Here is a 20661-nt window from a genome sequence, read left to right as displayed (position 1 = left end):
ATAGGGCTGGGCGATACACTGGTATGTTTTTTCCATTATGATATGAATTGTTAATATACTGGTGTATATGTATTTAATTACACAGAGTTTGGGGCGCTGTGCAGCGAGACACTGTTTCAGATCGGACCATTTACAATGTAGCGCTTCCAAACACCATGTTTCACTGTGAGATGTGGTGAAGATGGAAAGACACGAAAAATGAAGCGTCTTTTTTTGTTTGTTTGTTTGTTTGTTTGTTTTTTTGGGTGACCAGACGTCCCTGATTTCTTGGGACAGTCCCTATTTCGGATGACCTGTCCCTCAGCTAAAGATGTCCCCACAAATGTCCCCAATTTTAGGTTTTTATGAATGAGAAAAAAAAATGTTGCACGCAAACTACAGTTATTACGGTAGCCGGTCGTCCTGTTATTGAAATATGTTTAAATATGAATAAATATGAAGAGATATGAGAATAAATGAAACCGTAATTGTCCCCATTTCTTCATTTCATCTTAATGAGTTTTTTATTTATTTATTTATTAATCTCTGAGCTGTAAATGTCCCTGGATTTCCACATCAGCAGTCAGTGATAATATGTTAACTTGTTTTATTACTAGTGTGGGATTTATTCTACAATATTTACTCATCATCACAGTGAAATAGTCCATCTTTAGTCAATCTACTGCATTAATTCTTCTCTCAACCAGTAGAAAATGTTTTGAATACGAAATAAAATAAATACAGTGATATACATTTTTGCCCAGCCCTACTTTTTTAAAAGTTCTGTGAATACAGTGGCAAAATTTGTTGGTAATTATACTGTGAAATTAGTAAAAGCTTAACCTTACCTGGGTATTTACCCCCACGACTCCTCTTGATGAAGCAAACGATGAGGAGGATCAGTATAATGAGCGCGATGGCACACATCAAGCCGATGAACCAGCCCTGAGTGGCTATGTCCACCTGGTCTATGTAGGCTGGACACAGAGAAACATACGAGCACACCAACAGCAAAAACAGGAGAAGAGAGAGAAGAGGGAGAACAAAGTGAGTACTTCAAGACGGCCACAAACAAAAAAAGACAATCTGCTCTCGTCTCATCTCACGCCAGGAGGCAGAAGACGTCAACAGCTCGGCTCCAGCTTCGCATCATTTTCCCCACAAGCTCATTTCCAGGTGACATGAATAACTTCCACGGCAACAAGGTGCGTGAACTTTAAACAGAGGTTTATGATGTGAAGGAACACACAGTAGTGGGCTATCCAGACTAATATCTACAGCGATATTCCCAGCAAAGACACAACCGCTTAAATCACCAGTTCAAACAGCAAAGGTCCCAAACGCCACATCCACTGTAACAAGTTTAACCTCCATAAAAAACGATTAAATAAATAATAACAGGTGTTTTTCTTTTTGGTTCTTAATAAGTAAGATTTACCTTTGTTTTCCTCTCCATTTACAAATTTACCACTGGATACTCTTTCTGCTGCTGCTGCCTCTTAAATGAAGCATAAATTAGCAATTAACATGATTCGTTGTTGCTTGTTTAATCCATAGACTGTATATAAATATGGACGACGTGAACCCACTTCCTTGCATTGGTTAAACTGACGCTATTTTAACGGGGATACGGATGGCGCCATCTTGCCGCTTTGGACCCAGAGATTGTTTAATTGTTGTTGTTTGAACTAAAGTGATTTAGTTTGGCCCAAGTCCCGCCCACTAATATGGAGGAGGAGGAGCTTATGACCTATAACTGCAGCCAGACACCAGGGGGAGCTCTATTTGCTTCAGCTTCAATTTACAGGAGCCGTTCCATCTTTATACAGTCTATGATTTAAACCTTGCACTGGAAAGAGGAAACCAAGAGCAACAACTCTTTGCATTTGCAACATTTGTGGGTTGAGCGACGCCAGGGAACAGGGGAAGGTCAGACTTCCTGTTCACGTTGTCGACCAGCTCAATCTGGTCACTCTTCTTGTGCAACTGCTTCTCAGTCATTACTGGAAATTTCCCAGAATTTGCTCGATTTCAACAAAAGTCACACTATGTTCCTTAAAAATTGAATTATAGGAGTGCACTGTTACCAAAATAGTCCACAGCACATCTGGGTATGAGAGGATTAAAAATACTTTGGTTCTTCACAAAGGATGATTTCATCAGAACAACCGTGCTTTTCAATTCCAAGTTCATATTGGGGATTTCAAAGCTCAAGTGAGCAGTTTAATTGAGAACGGACCAGAAATATGAACTTTTCCAACAAAGCAATAAATTGCAGGACACGAGACAAAAAAGACCTAATTTATCATAACATTTGCAGTTGTTTATCATAATTTATGAATAATTTCACACAGAAACACAGTATTTGATGTCTTATTGTCAAACTGTAAGCTGTACTATTCATACATAGCTTAAATATGTTACACCCACGCACACCAGCCCAAGAAGATCTCATCAATATATTCTCGAGTCACCACAATGCGATTTTTACCTCCTCTCATAAATGATCGATACTGTCGTCTCACTAGTCTCCCTGACTTTACCTCAGGAAAAACATGCACGTTATTAAAACATGATAACTCACCTTGGCTGACCTACTGTAGATTTTACTGTATAAGCGACTGACTTGCACCCAGAATTGCCCACCTGGCTGGAAACTTGGTTCCGCCAGGCCAGATGTGGTCTCACCTGCTTTGGTCTTAAAGACGACAGAATTGCTGCTGATGCTGACGAACTCATGGGAGTACACCCTCAGGTGGTACGTCTCGCCTGCGGTCAGATCTGCCACACTAACGGGAGGCGGTTGTTTCACGTGATGCACAACTGTCTTCGTCTTGTCGCCTTGGAGACACAAGAAATGGGCCAATCACACTCGAGGGGGTGTGGCCTTTGTTCCACAGTGACGGCTGCGCTAACTTGCAAAAGTCACTGTATCTGTTCTTTTCTGTTTGATAGCAGAGAGTGAATTGAGACTGACAACAATGCAGTACCTTTCCTCGTTATAAAAAACGAATGGATGACAACTCTGCTATATTTTCTGCTATATAAGAGAGGAGAAGAAGGACCAATTTCTGGCAAAACCACATGTCTCAGACTATTAATCGTTTCCATTTGGTGGGAGTCATACAAGGCCGTCACAGAATTTGTGGGTAACTTCAGGGGCTAAAGCGGCAAAGCATTGTTTGTCTCAATTATTCACAGTGCCACACTCTCATGTCCATGAGATCAAAAAAAAAAAAGAAAAAATAAGAAAATAAGAAAACAGCGACAACAACATCAACCTGCATCATTCCAGTGGACAGACGTGCCTGTCGTGACATGGCCGAGCTATGAGCATGAGCGGGAGGCGTCAGGGGTCAGCGTGGCGCGGTGACATCATGCATCATGCTGTCATCTACCAACACGTAGATGTGACGCGAGTTCGATGTCGTCCGACAGAACTCATTCCAAAGCCATGCTGTTCACACCAGTCCTACAACAAGCCAAGGACAACGTCTAATGCCAGAACCCAAAAGAAGACATGCGGTCCTCTTACAAATAAATGTCTCATAAATACTTCCAGGTTAAAGGATAAAAGCTCAAAATGCTTTGCTTGTTGAAGTCTGCTTAGACAATGGTAAGTGGTCTGTGTTGCTGTATTACTACCAGATCTTAACCCTCTCCCAGTGTTATTGTGGAAGAACAGCTGGTGTTGACGTCAACCTGCAGGAAAAAACCTGCACACCTGCAGAAGCTCCCATTTAGGCTTTTATAGAGGGTATGTACGTGACGTCACAGCAAGGTGGTCTCCATGGTTACTGCCACTGAGTTTAAAAAAAGTGACATTTGAACATGGAGATTAGCAGCCTTAGTTTGAATTAAAGGCTTTAATAGCGTCTAAATTGTAAAACTGATTGAAAAACAGGTGAAGAGCTGCTGTGCAATTGACTGAACCAACAAATTTTTACAGTAAGTAAATGTATCACTGCTTTACGAAGAAACGACTGGAATCCAGACACAGAAACCTGGTGTTGTGGTTCAAATTTAGTGTCAGGTAATATTAATTTATGTGGATTAATTTATTGTGGATGTTGTTGTTTTGGTGTAGTTAAGGCCGACAGTAACTATTTCAGTTCCAACAATAAATAGCAATAAAACAATAATAATAAGCACTGTGTGGCTAACGTTACCTCTCAGTAAAGCTCTTAGCGTTAGCATCACATTTATCATAACTGAAATGACCTAAAACTAACTTCAACTAACTGAAACTGAGGCTAATCCACTTTTCCAAATCCATACTAGTTCATATGGGTCATTGTTGAGTTCATTTGTCCTTAATTTGATCTGATAATCCACATTATCATCTCTGCCTCTCTGTATTTACTGATACGTCAGTGCATACCCTCTATTGTCATGAGGCTTCGGACAAACAGGTCCTTCTTTGGATGAATGAAAAAACATACAGAAAATCTTAAATACCCATCATGCATCTCTCTCCCCTTTCTCTTTCCCTCTCTTTATAAAGAAACTGATTTTTTGAGGCCTAATATCAGTACAGAGAAAATACACATATATCAGATATTTATGGATTCTCATTGCTGTCCATGACAAGTATATCCAGTTCTCTTTTGCCACCAAAGCATCATCCTCTACAGTACTAACCCACGTCTGACAAACATGCACAGACCCCCGAGTCAGTCAGGAAACCAGAGGGAGGATGAAGTGTTGATGATGAGGGTTAGGAAGGTTCTGGAGCTCCCTGACCCTCTGGGTTAGTTACAACATTCGGCCTCAACCATGGAATTTGAAGTACACAGTAAACTTCATCCTCCCATGTTTCCACCCAAGGTCACAGATGGTTGAATTGGTAGACAGCATCAACAAAGTCAAACACAAGACCAATCTTAACCAGTTCTAGGACTCCTCAGACAAAGCAGGACAATGTGTTTTCAAAAAAGCAGGATTCAAGAGTGCTGGAACCCCCCCTCATCCAAAGCAAAAAGCAAGTGGTAGCGGATGTGATGCATGGATGGCCAAATAAGTGACTCATTCACAGAAAGCAAGCTCATTTACAGCGGTTCACCAACGAGAGAGAATCAAAGCCGAGCAACAGCAGCTTTAAAGGCGATAAAGCGTCATGATGGAGCACTGCATGAGAAGCTGTGCGTGAAATTATGATGTTTGGTATTTTCTGGCACACAAAGACTAAAAAGAGATGAAAAGAGTGAGAGAGAACGGTAAAAAACAAAAGCAAAAAAACAAAAAAAAAACAACAACAAAGAGCGCTAAACCAGCAAAGCTCCTGTTGCAGCTAAGAGTGAGATCTTAGAATATATTTCCTGGTTTTGATAAAAGAGCTGCCAATGAACACTTAATTAAGAAAACCGTGCTCTCACGTTTTTGTTTCCTTTTCCCATAATTCCTGCAGTTTTTATTTTTTCATGACTTGCTTGCAAAAATTTCAAATATGATATAAAAGGACTCTTCTTCTTATGGGGGATGTTAGTCACAGATATCATCATAGCAAAGTAGTCAGGTAGTACTGGATATGTTTCCTACTCTCCACAGACAAAGAAGTGCAATGATTCCAATGCCTGTAGCAAGGACCATGTGCACAATTATTATTTTTTTCCTCTCTAGAGGCCGAAATGTTTGTGTACCAAAGATTTCTCCAATCTCGGATCTGTTTTGCCTCCTCCCTGAAATAATTCTCTCACCACTCTAATTGGTTTTGCTCTCTAATAAGTACGTCATTATCTACAGCAGCTTTTTGGCTTCAGTACTTCAGGGTGGGCTTGGTCTGGTTTCTTACTGTCCAGTGTGAACTCTAGCACAAACTCGCTGCTGCCGGCCGGGAAGTCGTGTAACCAGCTGACGTTAGCGTAGTTACTGTTAGGCTCCACCGTCAGATTCCAGATCTTCCGCACAGGGAGCACTACACAAGGTGGGGGGTGGGGGTCAGAGGCAGGGGGCAGAGATTGCACAGTTACAACAACCACACACAGGACTCCATCTTGACCTACAGAGCTCCGGGAGCTGACGTCACCCTGCGCCATTATTCACAACGCCGCCATATTGGCAGGAAAGCTTCTCCTCCGATGACTATTTGGTTGACAACTATGTGCAACTAACTAATTAACTTGGAGCTGTTGAGCCCCAGGATGCCAGAACAGTCAGGAACAAGCAAAGTCGAAATCTTTTTATAGGATTCACAAAGATCCTGCAAAACGACAAATGTAATGTGCAATGAAACGAGAAAACACAGCGGTGAGATCCCTCAAGAAACAGGATTCACTTGTGTAGCGATCACTTTCTATCAGGGACAGAATCCAGCGTTTTCCAAGCGTAATATCTTGTTAATTTAGCCTGTGTTTAACCCTTTAAAGCCTGAACGTATGGCTGGTGATACTTTAAAGCACATTGTATTTGAATTACCATAACTCACAGTGGTTTGCATCTCAAGGGTATAATTAACTTCGTTTTAATCAACAAATTCCTCTGTTGTGTCGCTCCCCAACCTGCAGCCGACAGCTGCGCTGCATCATCGTTACCGTAACGGCAGCTCCTTTTCCCGGAAAGCGCACTTTGAACTTTGTCCATCAGTGAGTTACGGTAATTCAAATACCGCAAGAAATGGTTAACATGATGTCCAACAGATTTCTTTTAATAAAGGTAAGTTAGGCTAAGGTTTATAACATGGATTACAAAGGGATGTTACTCATTCAGCAGTAAAACTACTCACAACGAGAAAGAAGTTCTGGATTAAAAAGATTTTGTGATTACATTACAATGTATAATAACTACACTTCTGCAATACATAAAAATAAAAGAATAATTTCGTGTATGGTGTGGTGCATTTAGACCAGGGGTTGGCAACCCTCAACACTCAAAGAGCCATTTGGACCCGTTTCCCACAGAAAAGAAAACACTGGGAGCCACAAAACCCCTTTGACATCTAAAATAAACACTGCATATATCGTTTTTACCTCTATGCTAGGTCTATAGTGTGTTGCATTTATGAAATGAAATAACTGCATACATAACAGGGATTTGTCCACTGTTGGCTTACCTCGGGTCAAAAAGCTCAATAATTAGCGGGCTGGATCTGCCGGCGGGTGTCGCACGTCGGCAGTTGTGACGTATATTATGAGCGACAAAAAAATTAAATACATTATATATTAATGTTTCAAGATAATCGTCAATAAAAACTTAGAATTATATTTAAAAAAACTAAAAATTCAGTTGAATTAAATACTCAACAGCAACTAGTAAATGTGCTGCAATGCACTGTGGGAGCTCAGTGTTTTTGGTTGATGTTACAACCGTGAGTGTGGTGTGGCATTCAGTGTCATTCAGTTGTTGTGTAACTCTCTATCATTCACTGATGAGTGACTAGTTGCCGCTATTCTGAGACAGCTAGCGTGAAAAAATTAACGGCTTTGATCAGCGTCCTCGCTCCGCACCGCAGAGAGCTGCAACAGAGGAATGAAAGAGCCGCGGTGTTGCCGACCCCTGATTTAGACATTTATTTAAACTGTGTTTACGTCATAAAAGGTTGGCATTTAACAGAGACTATTTAGCTCAGTGATTAGCTCGTTACATTATGCTGCCGTTATGACGAAGAGACGCTGTTTTTAGCTGAAAAACTCCAAAACTGGATGTGCATCATGAAGCTCTTGAATGCTTTCAGTGAGTCTGGACTAGGACGAAGGAAAGTTAATGAGGTAGTTCTATATATCTGGATACTGTAGGTCAGGAACATTTTAATGCTCAAAATGATATGTGTGATATGAAATCTGTCATCTTTTTCCTTGCACTGGTCATTTTCTACCTGTTTAAAGCTTTGCAATTTGTCATTTTTCCTCTGAGTTTTCCTGCCAATATGGCGCCGTCAACCAAAAAAGTCACATGACACCCGGAGCTCTATACGCGCAACACGCTAGCACAGACGGAGTCTTCGGGTGACTATTTGTTTTGATAAGGACTGATGCTAATCATTGTCCACTCAAAACCACAACTAAACTGAATATGTTCACGAACTGAAAATTCACACCCAATAAAAATTACAGGGGATTTTTCAATTCACGAAAGGTCACAGCGTTTACTTGTGGTTTAGAGCCGATGCTAAAAGAGCCTCAAACAGGAGGCTGGTGAACATTGTCAATACCAGTCCTAATCAACTGAAATGGGAAACCCTTATCACTCGAAATGTAAAGAAGAATACGCTCCCCATGAACTTCACAGTTATCATTCGGTTTAGTTTAAAAACTAATTCGGGATTCTCTATTCCTGACCAGGAGGATAGCTGCTGGCTACATTCCAACGCTCTGAATAAATCCCCCACTTTTTTTTTTAGCTAGCAGGTACAGCACAGCTTATTGGAATGCAGCCCTGACGCAGTGTCCAGTTTCGTCAGGTGGGAGAAGACAACGATCTGGTGATGTCCATGAAGTGCCATTCACGCTCGATTAAAACACTAAAATGACAATAACAGAGAATGGGACAGCAGCATGTACCCAACACGTTCTTATCGATACGCTTGGTGGTAGTGGTCGTAGTGGTGGCCTCAGTAGTAGTGGTGGCCTCAGTAGTAGTGGTGGCCTCAGTAGTAGTGGTGACCTCAGTCGTAGTAGTAGTAGTAGTAGTAGTAGTAGTAGTAGTAGGAGGAGGAGGAGGAGGAGTTGTCGTAGCTGTAGGAGGAGCGGTAGTAGTTGAGGTACTAATGGTTGTAGGAACAATGGTGGTAGTAGGAAGAGGAGGAAGAGGAGGAGGAGTAGGAGTGAAAGCTGAAGCCAGGGAAGCATCGGTAAGCTCAACTACAAGAGGAGGAGGAGGGAGAGAACAGAGGGTTAAAGACAAGGAAGCAGAACATCGAACAAACACAGACACAAAAGAGGCTCGATGGAGCTGTGAGATGAAAGACACGAGCGCCACCCTCCAACATGCACACATCGCACATAGACTGTATATAAATATGGACGACGCGTCCGGGCCGCGACATCGATGCCCCGCCCACACTTCCTCCAGACTCACTCACGTTTTAGTTTAATTAATACTACTGCTTTAATTAATCTACCGCCACCAGTTACAAAACAACATGTTTATTTATTCATTACAACTCTCACTGTCCGACGGGACTGCTTTATAGAGCGGTTGGCATGGCAACTGGTGTTTGCCATCATGTCACATCCTGTTTCTATAGCATCAAATAACTAATTAAAACGAAACCAAAAAAACTGACTCCTGAACATGCACCAGTATTATATTAACTACCTTAAATGACTTAAACCATCCTTGAAAAAAAAATCATTTGACATGTATTTTAGTTCGGCCCAAGTCCCACCAGCAGCAGACAGGTCTGATCTCACTGAGCCCATGTATAGTTTATTTTTTGTCACTTTTCCCATGGTTATTTTGTTTCTATTGTCTCTGTCCTATTTAATTTCTCTTTAGCAACTAGTTTTCCTCTTATCTTATCTTATCTTATCTTATCTTATCTTATCTTATCTTATCTTATCTTATCTTATCTTATCCTATCATTAACTAACATAGAAGGGGGTGGAGCTTATGAGCTATACTGCAGACAGACACCAGAGGGAGCTCTACTTGCTTTGGTTGATCCACCTCACACTGTCAACCTCAGTCAACCACTTTGCAGGACGTCCCAATTCATATAATACCTTTCGACGCACTGAGACAGAAATGAAAAGAGGGGCTTGTTTCTGTCCTAATACATATTAGTTTAGAACCCCTATAACAAGTATTGCTGTTTATTATTTTAATTGCTGTGTAATTTACTTTAAATTTGGCTGTAGTTTCATTAACAGTCAGATATCACCTCAATATCTGCAGCTATTGTGTTCAGTTATTACGGGTTATTTATTTCTCACACGTCCCCCACACTGAAAATGCAACAGTAATATCGAGCTATAGGTTCTTTTCAAAATTAATTTTGTGAAAAGTACTTTGAGTAAAATACTTTGAAAAACCTTGTCTTTCATGCACACACATCAGGAAGCGGGTGATTGCAAATTGCAAATGGGGTTTTACAGCACAAAATGCAGAAAGCTGCATTTAAACTTCAGATTTTTATGATATCAGTCTTTGGTCTTGGTCTAATTAGAAAGGTCCTGATCAATTTCTTGAATTTGAACAATATTAAAAACAAACTCATGTAGGAAGTTTGGCTTTCCGTGTGAAAGTAATTTAAGAAAAAATGAACATTCAATGAAGTACACACAACTGCTGTCTGTGCTGTTGCACTGACACGTCTATAAAACATGACACAATGGCGCCCCCTTGTGTTGGCACCACTCTGATGCTTTTCCACTGTGTTCCAACGTACGTGATGCTCAGTCTTACTGTACCTTGAAGTTGAAATTCATCTCCAGCCAGCGAAGGACTCGACTGCTGGTGTCCCAAGCCCAAACATTTCCCATCACACAACTCCAAAAAGCCCAGCCAGCATGCTTGTATCACAAGGCTGGATCCCAAGCATGCAGTTAAAACCGGCGTACGACAGAAACTTCAGCGTGTTATTACAGCTCTGTGAGGTAGGCCAGTGCATCCAAACACTTCCGAGCCTCCTTACCTGTGACGCCCAGACTGTACTACTGAACCCCCGCGTTCAGAAGAGACAAGCAAAGTGACGCACGTTTTGAAAAAAAAAAAAAAGCTCAGAAGCGAAGCTATCAAGGCAGTGAGTGCGTGAGCGAGCAAGCCAACCGCTGATAAAAGTTTCATCCTCAGCACTTCAATGAAACTGCGTAATTCATCACAATGTTTTCCAACATCTTCGAGACGCGGATGTGAAGACATGCATCCCGAGGACACACCAGTAAGTAAGAAACATCGGCATCATCGTGACACTGTAACAAGTAAGTAAGTGACAATGAGTGAAATAGCAGTGTGAGGTGCGCCATCAGGGATTGGTTGAGAAGTTAGAGGTTAAATGCTGACGTGAACACATACGGCTCGAGGGAAGGGAGATTCTACAGTAGATATGGAGGTGAGTACGCGAAGGCAGCAGAATATGTAAAGTGTAGGGCTGGGCAGTATGAGCAAAAATATTTTTCACAAATTCTGATGGTCTATTACGGTATTTCTTATTTTTTCAGTCATAATGCAAAGAATTGATGCAGTAGATTGACTAAGGACGGACCATTTTACTGTGATTATGAGTAAATATTGCAGAATAATCCCACACTAGTAGTAAAACAAGGTTTGCATGACCCCGTGTTTGAACTGACTGCTGAGCTAATTACAGCTCAGAGATGAAAATAAATTAATTAATTAAATAAGATGTTGTTAAGATAAAATGAAGAAACAGGGACAATTATGATTTCATTTATTTTGGCATATTTAAACATATTTACACTTGTCTGTAACGTCAACAGCAGCGCAGCAGACTACTGTAATAACTGTAGTCTGTGTGCAACATTTTTTTTTTCTCATTCATAACAAGTGGGGACGTTTTCAGGAAAAGTTTTGGCTAGGGTCATTAAAAAAGGGTGACTATCCCCTGGTCACTCTAAATAAAATCCAAGCAAACAAAAAATTGGTCTTATTGTTCTGCTGCCTCGTATCATAACAGGCATGAACCTATTTACCGCCCAGCCCTAGTGAAGTGCATGACGGCTCGTTAAACACCCCCGTCACTAAACCTGCAGGTCCTAGAGAAAAAAAAGTGTCGAGCCGGCTTATTCAATCCCTGAGAGCACACGGCAGCAGCAGACAAACAGCAGCTCGACACACAGAGGAAGGGTGGAGGGAGGCGGATGGAGGGGAAGCAGTTCAGCCGAGGCAGATCTGAGTTCTCAGAAAGTCCCCCCTTCAACCCCACAGGCAACAAAGCCACGTCCTGGTGGGGGTCAAACCTGAAGGGGGCGGCAGAACTTTTTTTAGATAATACAGGAGGGGAAGGCAGGTGGACTGCACTGCTGCGAGTGATTAGATGGAGGATGGGGCGGAGGGTTAGCGACAGACAGACAAGCTATGCCTCTTTCTCCCCTTTACCTAGACCTGTAGCGTCAGTAAAGTTGTCTGTCATTGAGAAGAAGAGGGGAGACACAAGAGAGACATTAGAGCTGTAAGAGGGACATGGAGGGGACAACAGGATCAGCTGAAAGGACAAAAACAAATCAAAAAAAGCCCTATTTACCTCCAGCCTGTTGGTGAATAGACAGTTATATCTAGAGCAGGGACTCCCCCTAGTGGGCCGCGGAGGTATTGCAAGTCATATCATTTTATGTGGTGTTTGGGTTTTGGTTGTGCTCTGTGACGTTGTCTGTCAAACACCAACACCAATATGAATATGAAAAAAGACATAATTAAGGGTGCAATGTTTTAATTTTGTTTCATCTGGCTAGACCCGAACAGAATTTACTTTATATCATCTTTATATCAGGTTTGTTTGCTTATTTGTAAGCGTATCAATGTAATGGTCTCCGTTAAAAAGATTTGACCCCCGTATTTATGGAGTTGGAGAGTTGGAAAAGGTTGAGAACCACTGATCTATTGGTCAAATAGTTTTCTTTTTTCTGGATTCAGTTGAACAGATCACATGCACAAACAAAACCAGACTTTCCGACTGTAAACAAACCATTAAAGTGACTTAAGGTTCTAATAATAGTACTTTCCAAATTCCCTTCCCTGTTTGAGGCCTCAGAGCCGTGAAGATGGGAGTCAATAAAACTACTGCGTTTTTGTTTGGTAATGGAAGAACATGTTACCCAGAGCGACACACATTTAATATTTGGCAAATACCGATCAGCCACAACATTAAAACCACAGGAGAACTGAATATGTTGAGACGGTTCAGTGTTCTGCTGGGAAACTTGTGGACCTGACGTTCTTAGACATGTAGCGCCCACCTAGACCAGACCAGACCAGGAACCCCCACCCCCATAGCAATGACCCTACATCCCCCCCCCCCACACACACACACAAAAACACTTTAGGAGCAACTCAGACAAACATGAAGAACTGTACAAGGTGTTGACCTGGCAGCCTCCAGATCCACTAGATCCCAAACTGATCACATGGGCTGATTCACAGAGGCCCCTCCCCTCAACCCATAGCACCCAAAGGCCCTCCCCCCCCGCTAATAACAACATCTTGCCAGACACCACAGGACACATTCAGAAGACACATGTCCATTCTCTGATGAGTCACATATTAGGAAGGTGGTCATAATGTTATGCCTGACCGGTGTGTTACACTTTGTTCGTTGTTCGTTTTATTAGCTGTGACTTTTCCTCTATGATGTCAGATTAATTGCATATTAACGTATAAATGTGCGTTGTTTATAGCGCTCACCCTCGTTGGTGAAGGGAGGCGACTCCTCTGCATAGACTTCTCCTGCGCCCACCTGTGTGAGCGCCGACAGGAAGAACTTGTAGCGCGTGGACCGGTCCGGCAGACGGAGGCTGAACTCCGTCACATTAGGGAAGAAAGTCTCCAGCTGCATATTTCCCAACGTGGAAGCATTGACTGTGCGCACACACAGACACACGGAAAAATCAGCAAACAGATAAACAAAGACCATATGTTCTACTCGTATCACAGCTTAGTTTTTATCATTCTTTGAATTTAAACCTGAAGCTAAAGATGCATCTCTTGAAGCAAAATGAGCATCAAACTGACGTGAATCAAAGCTTCTGAGTGAATATTTGAGGTCTGACATCAGAGTAGCTCACCTGTTTGGTATTTGAGCTGGTACGCAACCAGAAGGCCATTGGGCTCTCGAGGTTTGCCCCATTCCAAGTAGACGGTGTCCAACATCCTGCGCTTGATCCTGAAGAAACTGGGGGCGTCTGGAACTACAAACATACGCACAGATGAGTCACAAAGAAACTAGTTTCGCCCGAGCTGCCTCCATCGTAGCAATAAAAGATCAAAAGACATTGATTCCAACAATAGAAGAAATTTAAAAAAGTTTTTTCTATACAAGATTGTCTCTAAATAATTTTTTAACCTCTGAATTGTGCCCTGCGTTGCATGAAAACACCTGTATGATGCCCTGCACGCAGCCACACACTTCTCAGATATTCAGTCATATCACTGCTGCACATTACTCTACAAACATAGTTAAGAATCTGACCCGAAGACAAGTCGGTGGAAGTGCAGTTTTTTATATTAGAGAGCCAGAAATGCCAAGTACCTCTTGAATTTTGTGTAAATACTTCCAAAGCAGGGCACCACTGAAGGTAAATATATATATATATATATTCTGGCATCAAGTAACATCTAAGAATTATATTAGGAGAAATTTCTAATTAATCACGTGAGTGGACAATTTTGTTACGTCTCTACAAATGGGCTCCTGAAAAAAAGCTCAATTGCACCATTTTTTATAAAGTGGAATAAAAATACACAGTAAAAAAAAACTATTGTGATTAAGGTTCTTATAATTCAAGCATGAAAGGGTTAATGTGGTAGAACACAAGAAAAGACAAACATAAATATCATTCTTAGGAAATAAAAAATAACTAAGTGAATATTAAGGATGAATACTAACTCTGACTGAGTCCTGTAACCAGATGTATGAGGTGAGTCCATACTCCCACATAAAGCCCCTTTCATGCAGTGCTAGTCTTTATGTAAAACCTATTTTTTTAGTTTTAAAGCGTGTAAAGTGAATGTTTATCTATACCAGAGCTCGTCTTCATCCATCACAGCTGTTACCAGATTTGTCGCTGGTCTCTTGGTCTATTTGTTTGTTCCAGTCTCACCCATAGACTAAGAAACATCCCTGCCTCTGTGCTCCAGTGGTTTTAAATAAATAAGTGTTAGTAAAAGCAAAGTAAAAGGCTGTTTCATTTGTGCTCTGTCATGTTTTCTCACCTCCCTCCTTGGTGGTGAATTCCACCGTGTTGCTGGGTGGACCCTCAAAGTGGTTGTTGGCGACGACCATGAACATCTTGTACTTGGAGAAGGGCACCAGATCGCTGAGGATGCCAGACGGTTCAGAGCTGGTGGTGTAGAAACCTTTAGTCTTCTTCTGCTTATTGACCACGAGACCAGGAACCAGACTGGACTCACGCCAGTAATACAGCTGGGAACGGAGAAGGGATGCGTTAACAGGGTGACAAGATCAAACAAAAGTAAATGTCAGTAAAAAAATAATAAATAAATAAAGGAGCCGGTCTCACTCTGTATTCCTTGAACTGTCCCTGAACCGAGTCCATGTCCACAGGCTTCCAGTGGACGTTCACTTTGGTGCTGTCCACCTTTGAGACCTGCAGGTCGGTGGGTGAATCTGTGGGCTCTGAACACACAAAGAAATGATGAGAAGTTAGCAGTGATTTCACAGCAGATCCATGAAGCAACGTGGACACAAGCGGTGAAGGTTACACTCACTGTCCTCGCCAGAGAACCCGGTGATCATGTTGGACTCTGGTCCCAGTCCAAAATCATTCCTGGCCTGGATTTTGATCTCGTAAGGCACGTAGGTCTCCGTGTTGTGGACGACGTGTTTGGATTCCATCGTGGTCACGTTGTTCCACTCCTCCTCTGAATCCTTTCGCCTCCACCACAGGTTGTACTTCAAGTTGGGGCCATTTCTCTCCAGATAAGGCAGAGGCTGGTGGAGGGGCGACATTTGATTTGTTTGACCGTATTACACAATGTTTTTACCAATTATTTTGGGACATTCAGCACTTTATTCTGCCACCGTCACATTTTAATCAGAGGGTTTAGAGACTCGAGGTTCTCAGCACATTTCAGGTACATGCTTAGTCAGTGGAATTTCTAAAGGCAGAAAACCTTAACTAACGTCTCCATTACCTTCCTTCCCTTTTTAAATTGAAAAGCTTTTCTTTAATACAAATTGCAGAATACGTGAAACTGATATAATTACGACTATTATGCGGTTTATTTTCGATTATTTCACATTTTTTTGTGAATCTGTGCAGACTTCTTGGTGCGACAGTCATTGTATTGGGCTCACCTCCCATGTGATCTCCATGTTGTCCTTCCTGGTGCCCCATCCTCGTAGATCTCTGGGAATTGAATCTGGGGCTTGTTTTGACACAACAAAATGCACTTAGATCAAATTAAATATGCTCAACACCATGTGTTTATAAGTACAAACGTAGGACTTGAATATCTGGCTTGTGTACATTACTACTACACTGCAAAAACAGCATTACTGGAAAGAAGCAAAATATTCTTATATTCAATTGTATCAACAAAAAAAATCTGGTGATGGGTTGAGTTTTGTTTGCTTGACAAGAATTCTTGAAATAAGCTCAAAGTTCTTGTCTCTGAACACAATATAAAATGTATTTATTTGATACAAGGATTTTCATTTTGCTTTCTTGAAATTCCATTTTTTTGCAGTGAACTTCTACTACCAGCGTGGAATAACACATCACACGGTGCGTGTCCTCCTCCTTACCAGCGCCGCTGGTCTTGTAACGCGGTGACGGGCGGCTGGGTTGACTGTGACCAACTGAGTTGACGGCGATGACCCTGAACTGGTAGTTGATGAAGGGGGCGAGCTGCAGGATCACAGAGTTGAGGCTTCCGGGGTAAGTGGACAGATCCTTCCACCTGCCCGGCTCCCAGTGGTCCTCCTCAAACTGGACCAAGAACTCTGCAGAGACGAAACACGACGAGGCGTGAAAAGGCAGGGAGGCAGGTAATAGATGTTTCTGAACAAGCCGCTCAGTGTGAATACCGACCTGTGATCGGGCTCCTGTGATCATTCCCAGGGATCCAGGTGAGGCAAACGGTTCGAGCTGCTGGGTCCGATAGCTCCAAGTCCATGGGAGGGTCTGGACGGTCTGCAGGAAACATGGAATAACCTGACTTTAGGTTCAACATCTCAAAAACAGGGAAGCACAAATTGATAGGTACGCGTTCCTTTCTCTCACGTAGCACCATGTAATTTATCGTCATATTTGAAACCATAGAAGAATCGAAGAACAGAAACTCCAACGCATGCATTAAAAAAAAATAAAAACATATTCAAGACACGAAAACCAGGACAGTACAGACGGACAGAGTCTAACCCAGATGTGTGTTACCTGGCGGCAAGGCACTAGAGACTGTGGGATTGAGGGAGGCTTCCTCTGCGGGGGTGGGGGGGAAGAAGCAGGAAGTGGGTGTAAAGGTTAGAGATTACAGGTTAGTCTACAAGTCAACCAGCAGCAAGGAAACACAGTTTTAAAGTTAGCATCGTTTGGCACCAGGTTGAGACCAGATGTTACAGATGTGTGCACTGATGATAATGTTTGTGTCACAACAGACTCTGTTTTATTTTATTTCTTCTAAATCCAGGTTTTTGTAGATGAGTCTCTTATGGTCCGACCCAATGGAAATGCATCATGTATCATGTGTCATGGAGAGAGAACAGAACAAGTATCAGCATCGTACCTGCGTGACCCAAATGTTATCATCAGTGCAAATATGTTCTAAACAGTGTCACTGAATCTACAAAAGGTTCGAACAGTGAGAATAAATAGAGCTAAACTATAGCAGCTTATGGTGATACATGGATGAAGGCACTGATTCAGAGCAGTGTCCAGAAAAAACAAGGACAACACTATCTAAAGGATGTAGAGTGAAAGTTTGTTCTTCAGTATCTCAAACATAGACTTTACGTAAATATGGACAACGTTGTCCCCACTTCTTTGCATCTGGCAGCTTTGGATCCAGAGTCCGATCAGTATCCACACTTCACTTGTTTGTTTTTTTTTACCGTTACAGCCACGGGACTGCTTTACGGAGTGGTTGGCATGGCAACTAAAACAAAACTTATCCAAGAAATTGACACTTAAACGCGCATCAACATTATATAAACTACCTAAAATTACACAAACCATCCTTGAAAAATACAATAAATTATTATTATTATTATTATTATTATTATTAATATATTAGTTTGGCCCAAGTCCCGCCCACAATATATATGCGAGAAAAGGGGAGCTTATGACCTTAGGCTCAAACCAGGGCAGCTTCATCTTTTGCTTTGGCTCTACAATTTATTACATACTACGTCATACGACAGGTTACGTGCACCCTCTTCACGAATCACTGCTACGTATCGACTGTTCTACAACCTAATGTGTTAGTAAAATATTACTACAGTTGTTCATTTAATGCAGTTAATTGAATTCTTTCTCGATTTTTTCAAATGGTTTTATGGGAGAATTATTGTGCTGTGTTATTTTGATACATTAAAGTTGATCTTGTTCAGCGCTGCTCTGTTTTTTATTTGTACCTAACACAGTGAGACGCGCTGAGGCTGAGTCCTGGTCTATCTCCGATTTAACGGTGCAGGTGTATGTTCCCTCATCACCCTCATTGACATTGGCGATGGTCAGCGACTCCTCATTTCTCCTCACTCTGAGAATCACACACAGGGAAAAGATTGTTTTGTTAGACGGCAGCAAAGTTGCAGCATCAATCAATCACAAACCCAAAACAGTCAAAAGAGGTAAGTAAATAGTTTAGTTTGAAGGTTGTTGTTTCTCTGGAAGAAAATCCAAGTTACTGTGTCTTTTTAAACTTCCCACAATCCAACTATATAACACGAGACGAGCATTTGCAAAAGTATAACCACGTGAGAATCACTGCAAAAAGACAAATAAAAAACGGAAAGTGAAAAGCCTACGAGCTATAAAACTGTTTATCCAACCTGCTGGCGTGTTCCTGAAGCCTGGGAGAATAACAGCAGAATAAAAATCAGTTGTTAACGAAGGCCGCGGTCAGATGCCATTACCTCCATCCCAGCTGCAGAGGCTTATCATCCTTCATCCAGGCCACAGAGACGATGAGGGTGGGGTCGGACTTCACCTTACAGTCGAAGCGAGCCGTGGAGCCCCTGACGGCCGACTGGTGCTCGGGGGCTCGGACTATACGAGTTTTCTCTGGGTTGGGGTGAAGTTGAAGAGGAATACACACACACACACACACACACACACAAACACACACACAAATGCTACATGAACTGCATGATTTGATTTCTGTAGAGGCCAATTCACAACAAACACACGCTTCAATCTTTCAAACCATCTGGGCTGGAAACCGTGGTGAGATAACTTCACACAGACATAGAAAATGATCTGCTCTTTGAGGATTAACATTCATATACAGTCAGAAATGCATTAAACCTCCGTCAAAGCCGTGTGCATTCTTCAAGTCCTTTGTCGTCATCATCAAACAGTTTCTTCCTGCTTGAAACGTTTCAACTTCTCAACTGTGCAATATATTTATCCTATATCCTATATCTTTTTTATATTCGTACGCCTGTATAAACTGTTTCTGTCTGGTTTTCCTGCAATTCTAAAATAAATCTAAATGACAAATAAGTCAGGTCCGTCTAAGTCTAAGGGCCAGATCTACTAAAGATTCACGTATGCAAATTTGCTGCGCACGCAAAAAAAAAATGTAAAAACTGATTTGAAGGGTCGCACCTCGCGAAGTCGCAAAATAGCGCCTCGGCGTCCGGTTAACACGTTTACCTTAATGAATATGCAGTATGGGGCGTTTACATACAATTTTGTGTTTGCTGGGAGAAAATGCAAATATATTAATTAAGTAAAGACACAGCGATTTATCAAACCTGAAAGCCATTTTGCTCTACATTACATTACATTTTTTTAAACCGATACCGATAACGGATAACTTTCTGTTTCCAAAGGCCGATACCGAAAACCGATAATATACCTGGAGATAAGAAAGACTAATGAACAAACAGTTTTACGCTCTTAAAATGTAGATATTTATGTTTTCAGATGAAAAACTATTAGCAAACATTTGCTAAAAGATCAAGATCAAACAAAACTATTTGATATTTCAAATGAACGTCACCAAATAAAGGCCTCTAGACCTGAAATACTGTGCATCAAGTTCTAAAGTTCCAAAAAATAAATAATGCACTGACACAAGTTAGAATCAAACATTTCTGTGCTAGTTCTCCCTCCTCGTGGTATTTTCTTCAAACATTTATTGCACTCATAGCGAACCGTCGGAAACCTTGGAAACTTTAAAAAACTCCCACACTACTACAAACGTATGCACGTTGTGATGCATTCATGTGGTGATGGAAACGCTTTGACCTGTGTGTAACTGCGCACACTTGGCTGCTGTTATTGTAGAGGAGGAATTCATGCATCTTTATTTTGCAACTAAACGTTACCCCATGAAACACCATATCCACACCAGTAGTGTACGCAAAACCCTCATTTACATACGACCGCTTGCACCCGTTGTCATTTATGCAATTAGTCTTAGAAAATCACCCACAAACCGTAATTCAACCCCACACGCAAAGTGGGATCTTAGTAGATCCAGCCCCTAAGTCTCTAATCATCAAGGATCATGGTCTGACCTGCACCTTTACACAACGAGCCTTCAACTTTTCCTTCTGTGCAACCCATGCAGGTAAATGAATCTCTTATTAAGTCTTTAAGCCAGTCTTTTCAGTTGACTTTGTCCTGATTTATGCAAAGTTATTTCACCACCTCCACCACCAGATTTTCTTTTTCAAACGAGGCACTTCACCAAAAGGCACAAGCGATTTTCAGAAGCCGACAGGGCAGGCTATTGGCAATGGGAGAGAAAAACGGTTACACATGCGATATGCGTCCAGACAAGAAGCCATAGGTCCTCCCCAAGCTGAGGGACAAGTTGTGCATGGTTTCCTGTTAGACTGTAACACACTGACATCACGACACAATGGCACAATGTTCAGTG

General features: G+C 41.7%; 1 protein-coding gene across 16 annotated transcripts in view; it reads right to left on the bottom strand.

Moving 5' to 3' along the window:
- Positions 1 to 20661, bottom strand: part of nfasca (neurofascin homolog (chicken) a) — a 111108-nt gene that overhangs the window by 14531 nt on the left and 75916 nt on the right. For 8 of the 16 annotated variants that reach the window (XM_047582457.1, XM_047582456.1, XM_047582458.1 and 5 more), the window contains 16 exons: positions 18686 to 18833; positions 18185 to 18309; positions 16989 to 17033; positions 16644 to 16745; positions 16358 to 16555; positions 15908 to 15978; positions 15319 to 15541; positions 15111 to 15226; positions 14803 to 15013; positions 13656 to 13778; positions 13276 to 13449; positions 11974 to 12000; positions 8475 to 8774; positions 5771 to 5893; positions 2668 to 2820; positions 828 to 956 (listed from right to left, as the gene is read on the bottom strand). In XM_047582457.1, the coding sequence (XP_047438413.1) occupies positions 828 to 956; positions 2668 to 2820; positions 5771 to 5893; positions 8475 to 8774; positions 11974 to 12000; positions 13276 to 13449; positions 13656 to 13778; positions 14803 to 15013; positions 15111 to 15226; positions 15319 to 15541; positions 15908 to 15978; positions 16358 to 16555; positions 16644 to 16745; positions 16989 to 17033; positions 18185 to 18309; positions 18686 to 18833 (2268 nt within the window). The remainder of the gene's footprint in view (positions 1 to 827; positions 957 to 2667; positions 2821 to 5770; positions 5894 to 8474; positions 8775 to 11973; positions 12001 to 13275; positions 13450 to 13655; positions 13779 to 14802; positions 15014 to 15110; positions 15227 to 15318; positions 15542 to 15907; positions 15979 to 16357; positions 16556 to 16643; positions 16746 to 16988; positions 17034 to 18184; positions 18310 to 18685; positions 18834 to 20661) is intronic. The other 8 variants (XM_047582471.1, XM_047582469.1, XM_047582468.1 and 5 more) reach the window with 3 other exon arrangements.

Source organism: Mugil cephalus, chromosome 4, assembly GCF_022458985.1.
Source record: "Mugil cephalus isolate CIBA_MC_2020 chromosome 4, CIBA_Mcephalus_1.1, whole genome shotgun sequence".
Taxonomy (NCBI): domain Eukaryota; kingdom Metazoa; phylum Chordata; class Actinopteri; order Mugiliformes; family Mugilidae; genus Mugil; species Mugil cephalus.
The sequence above is the reverse complement of the archived record's forward strand: the minus strand, read 5'-3'. Positions and strand labels throughout refer to the sequence as shown.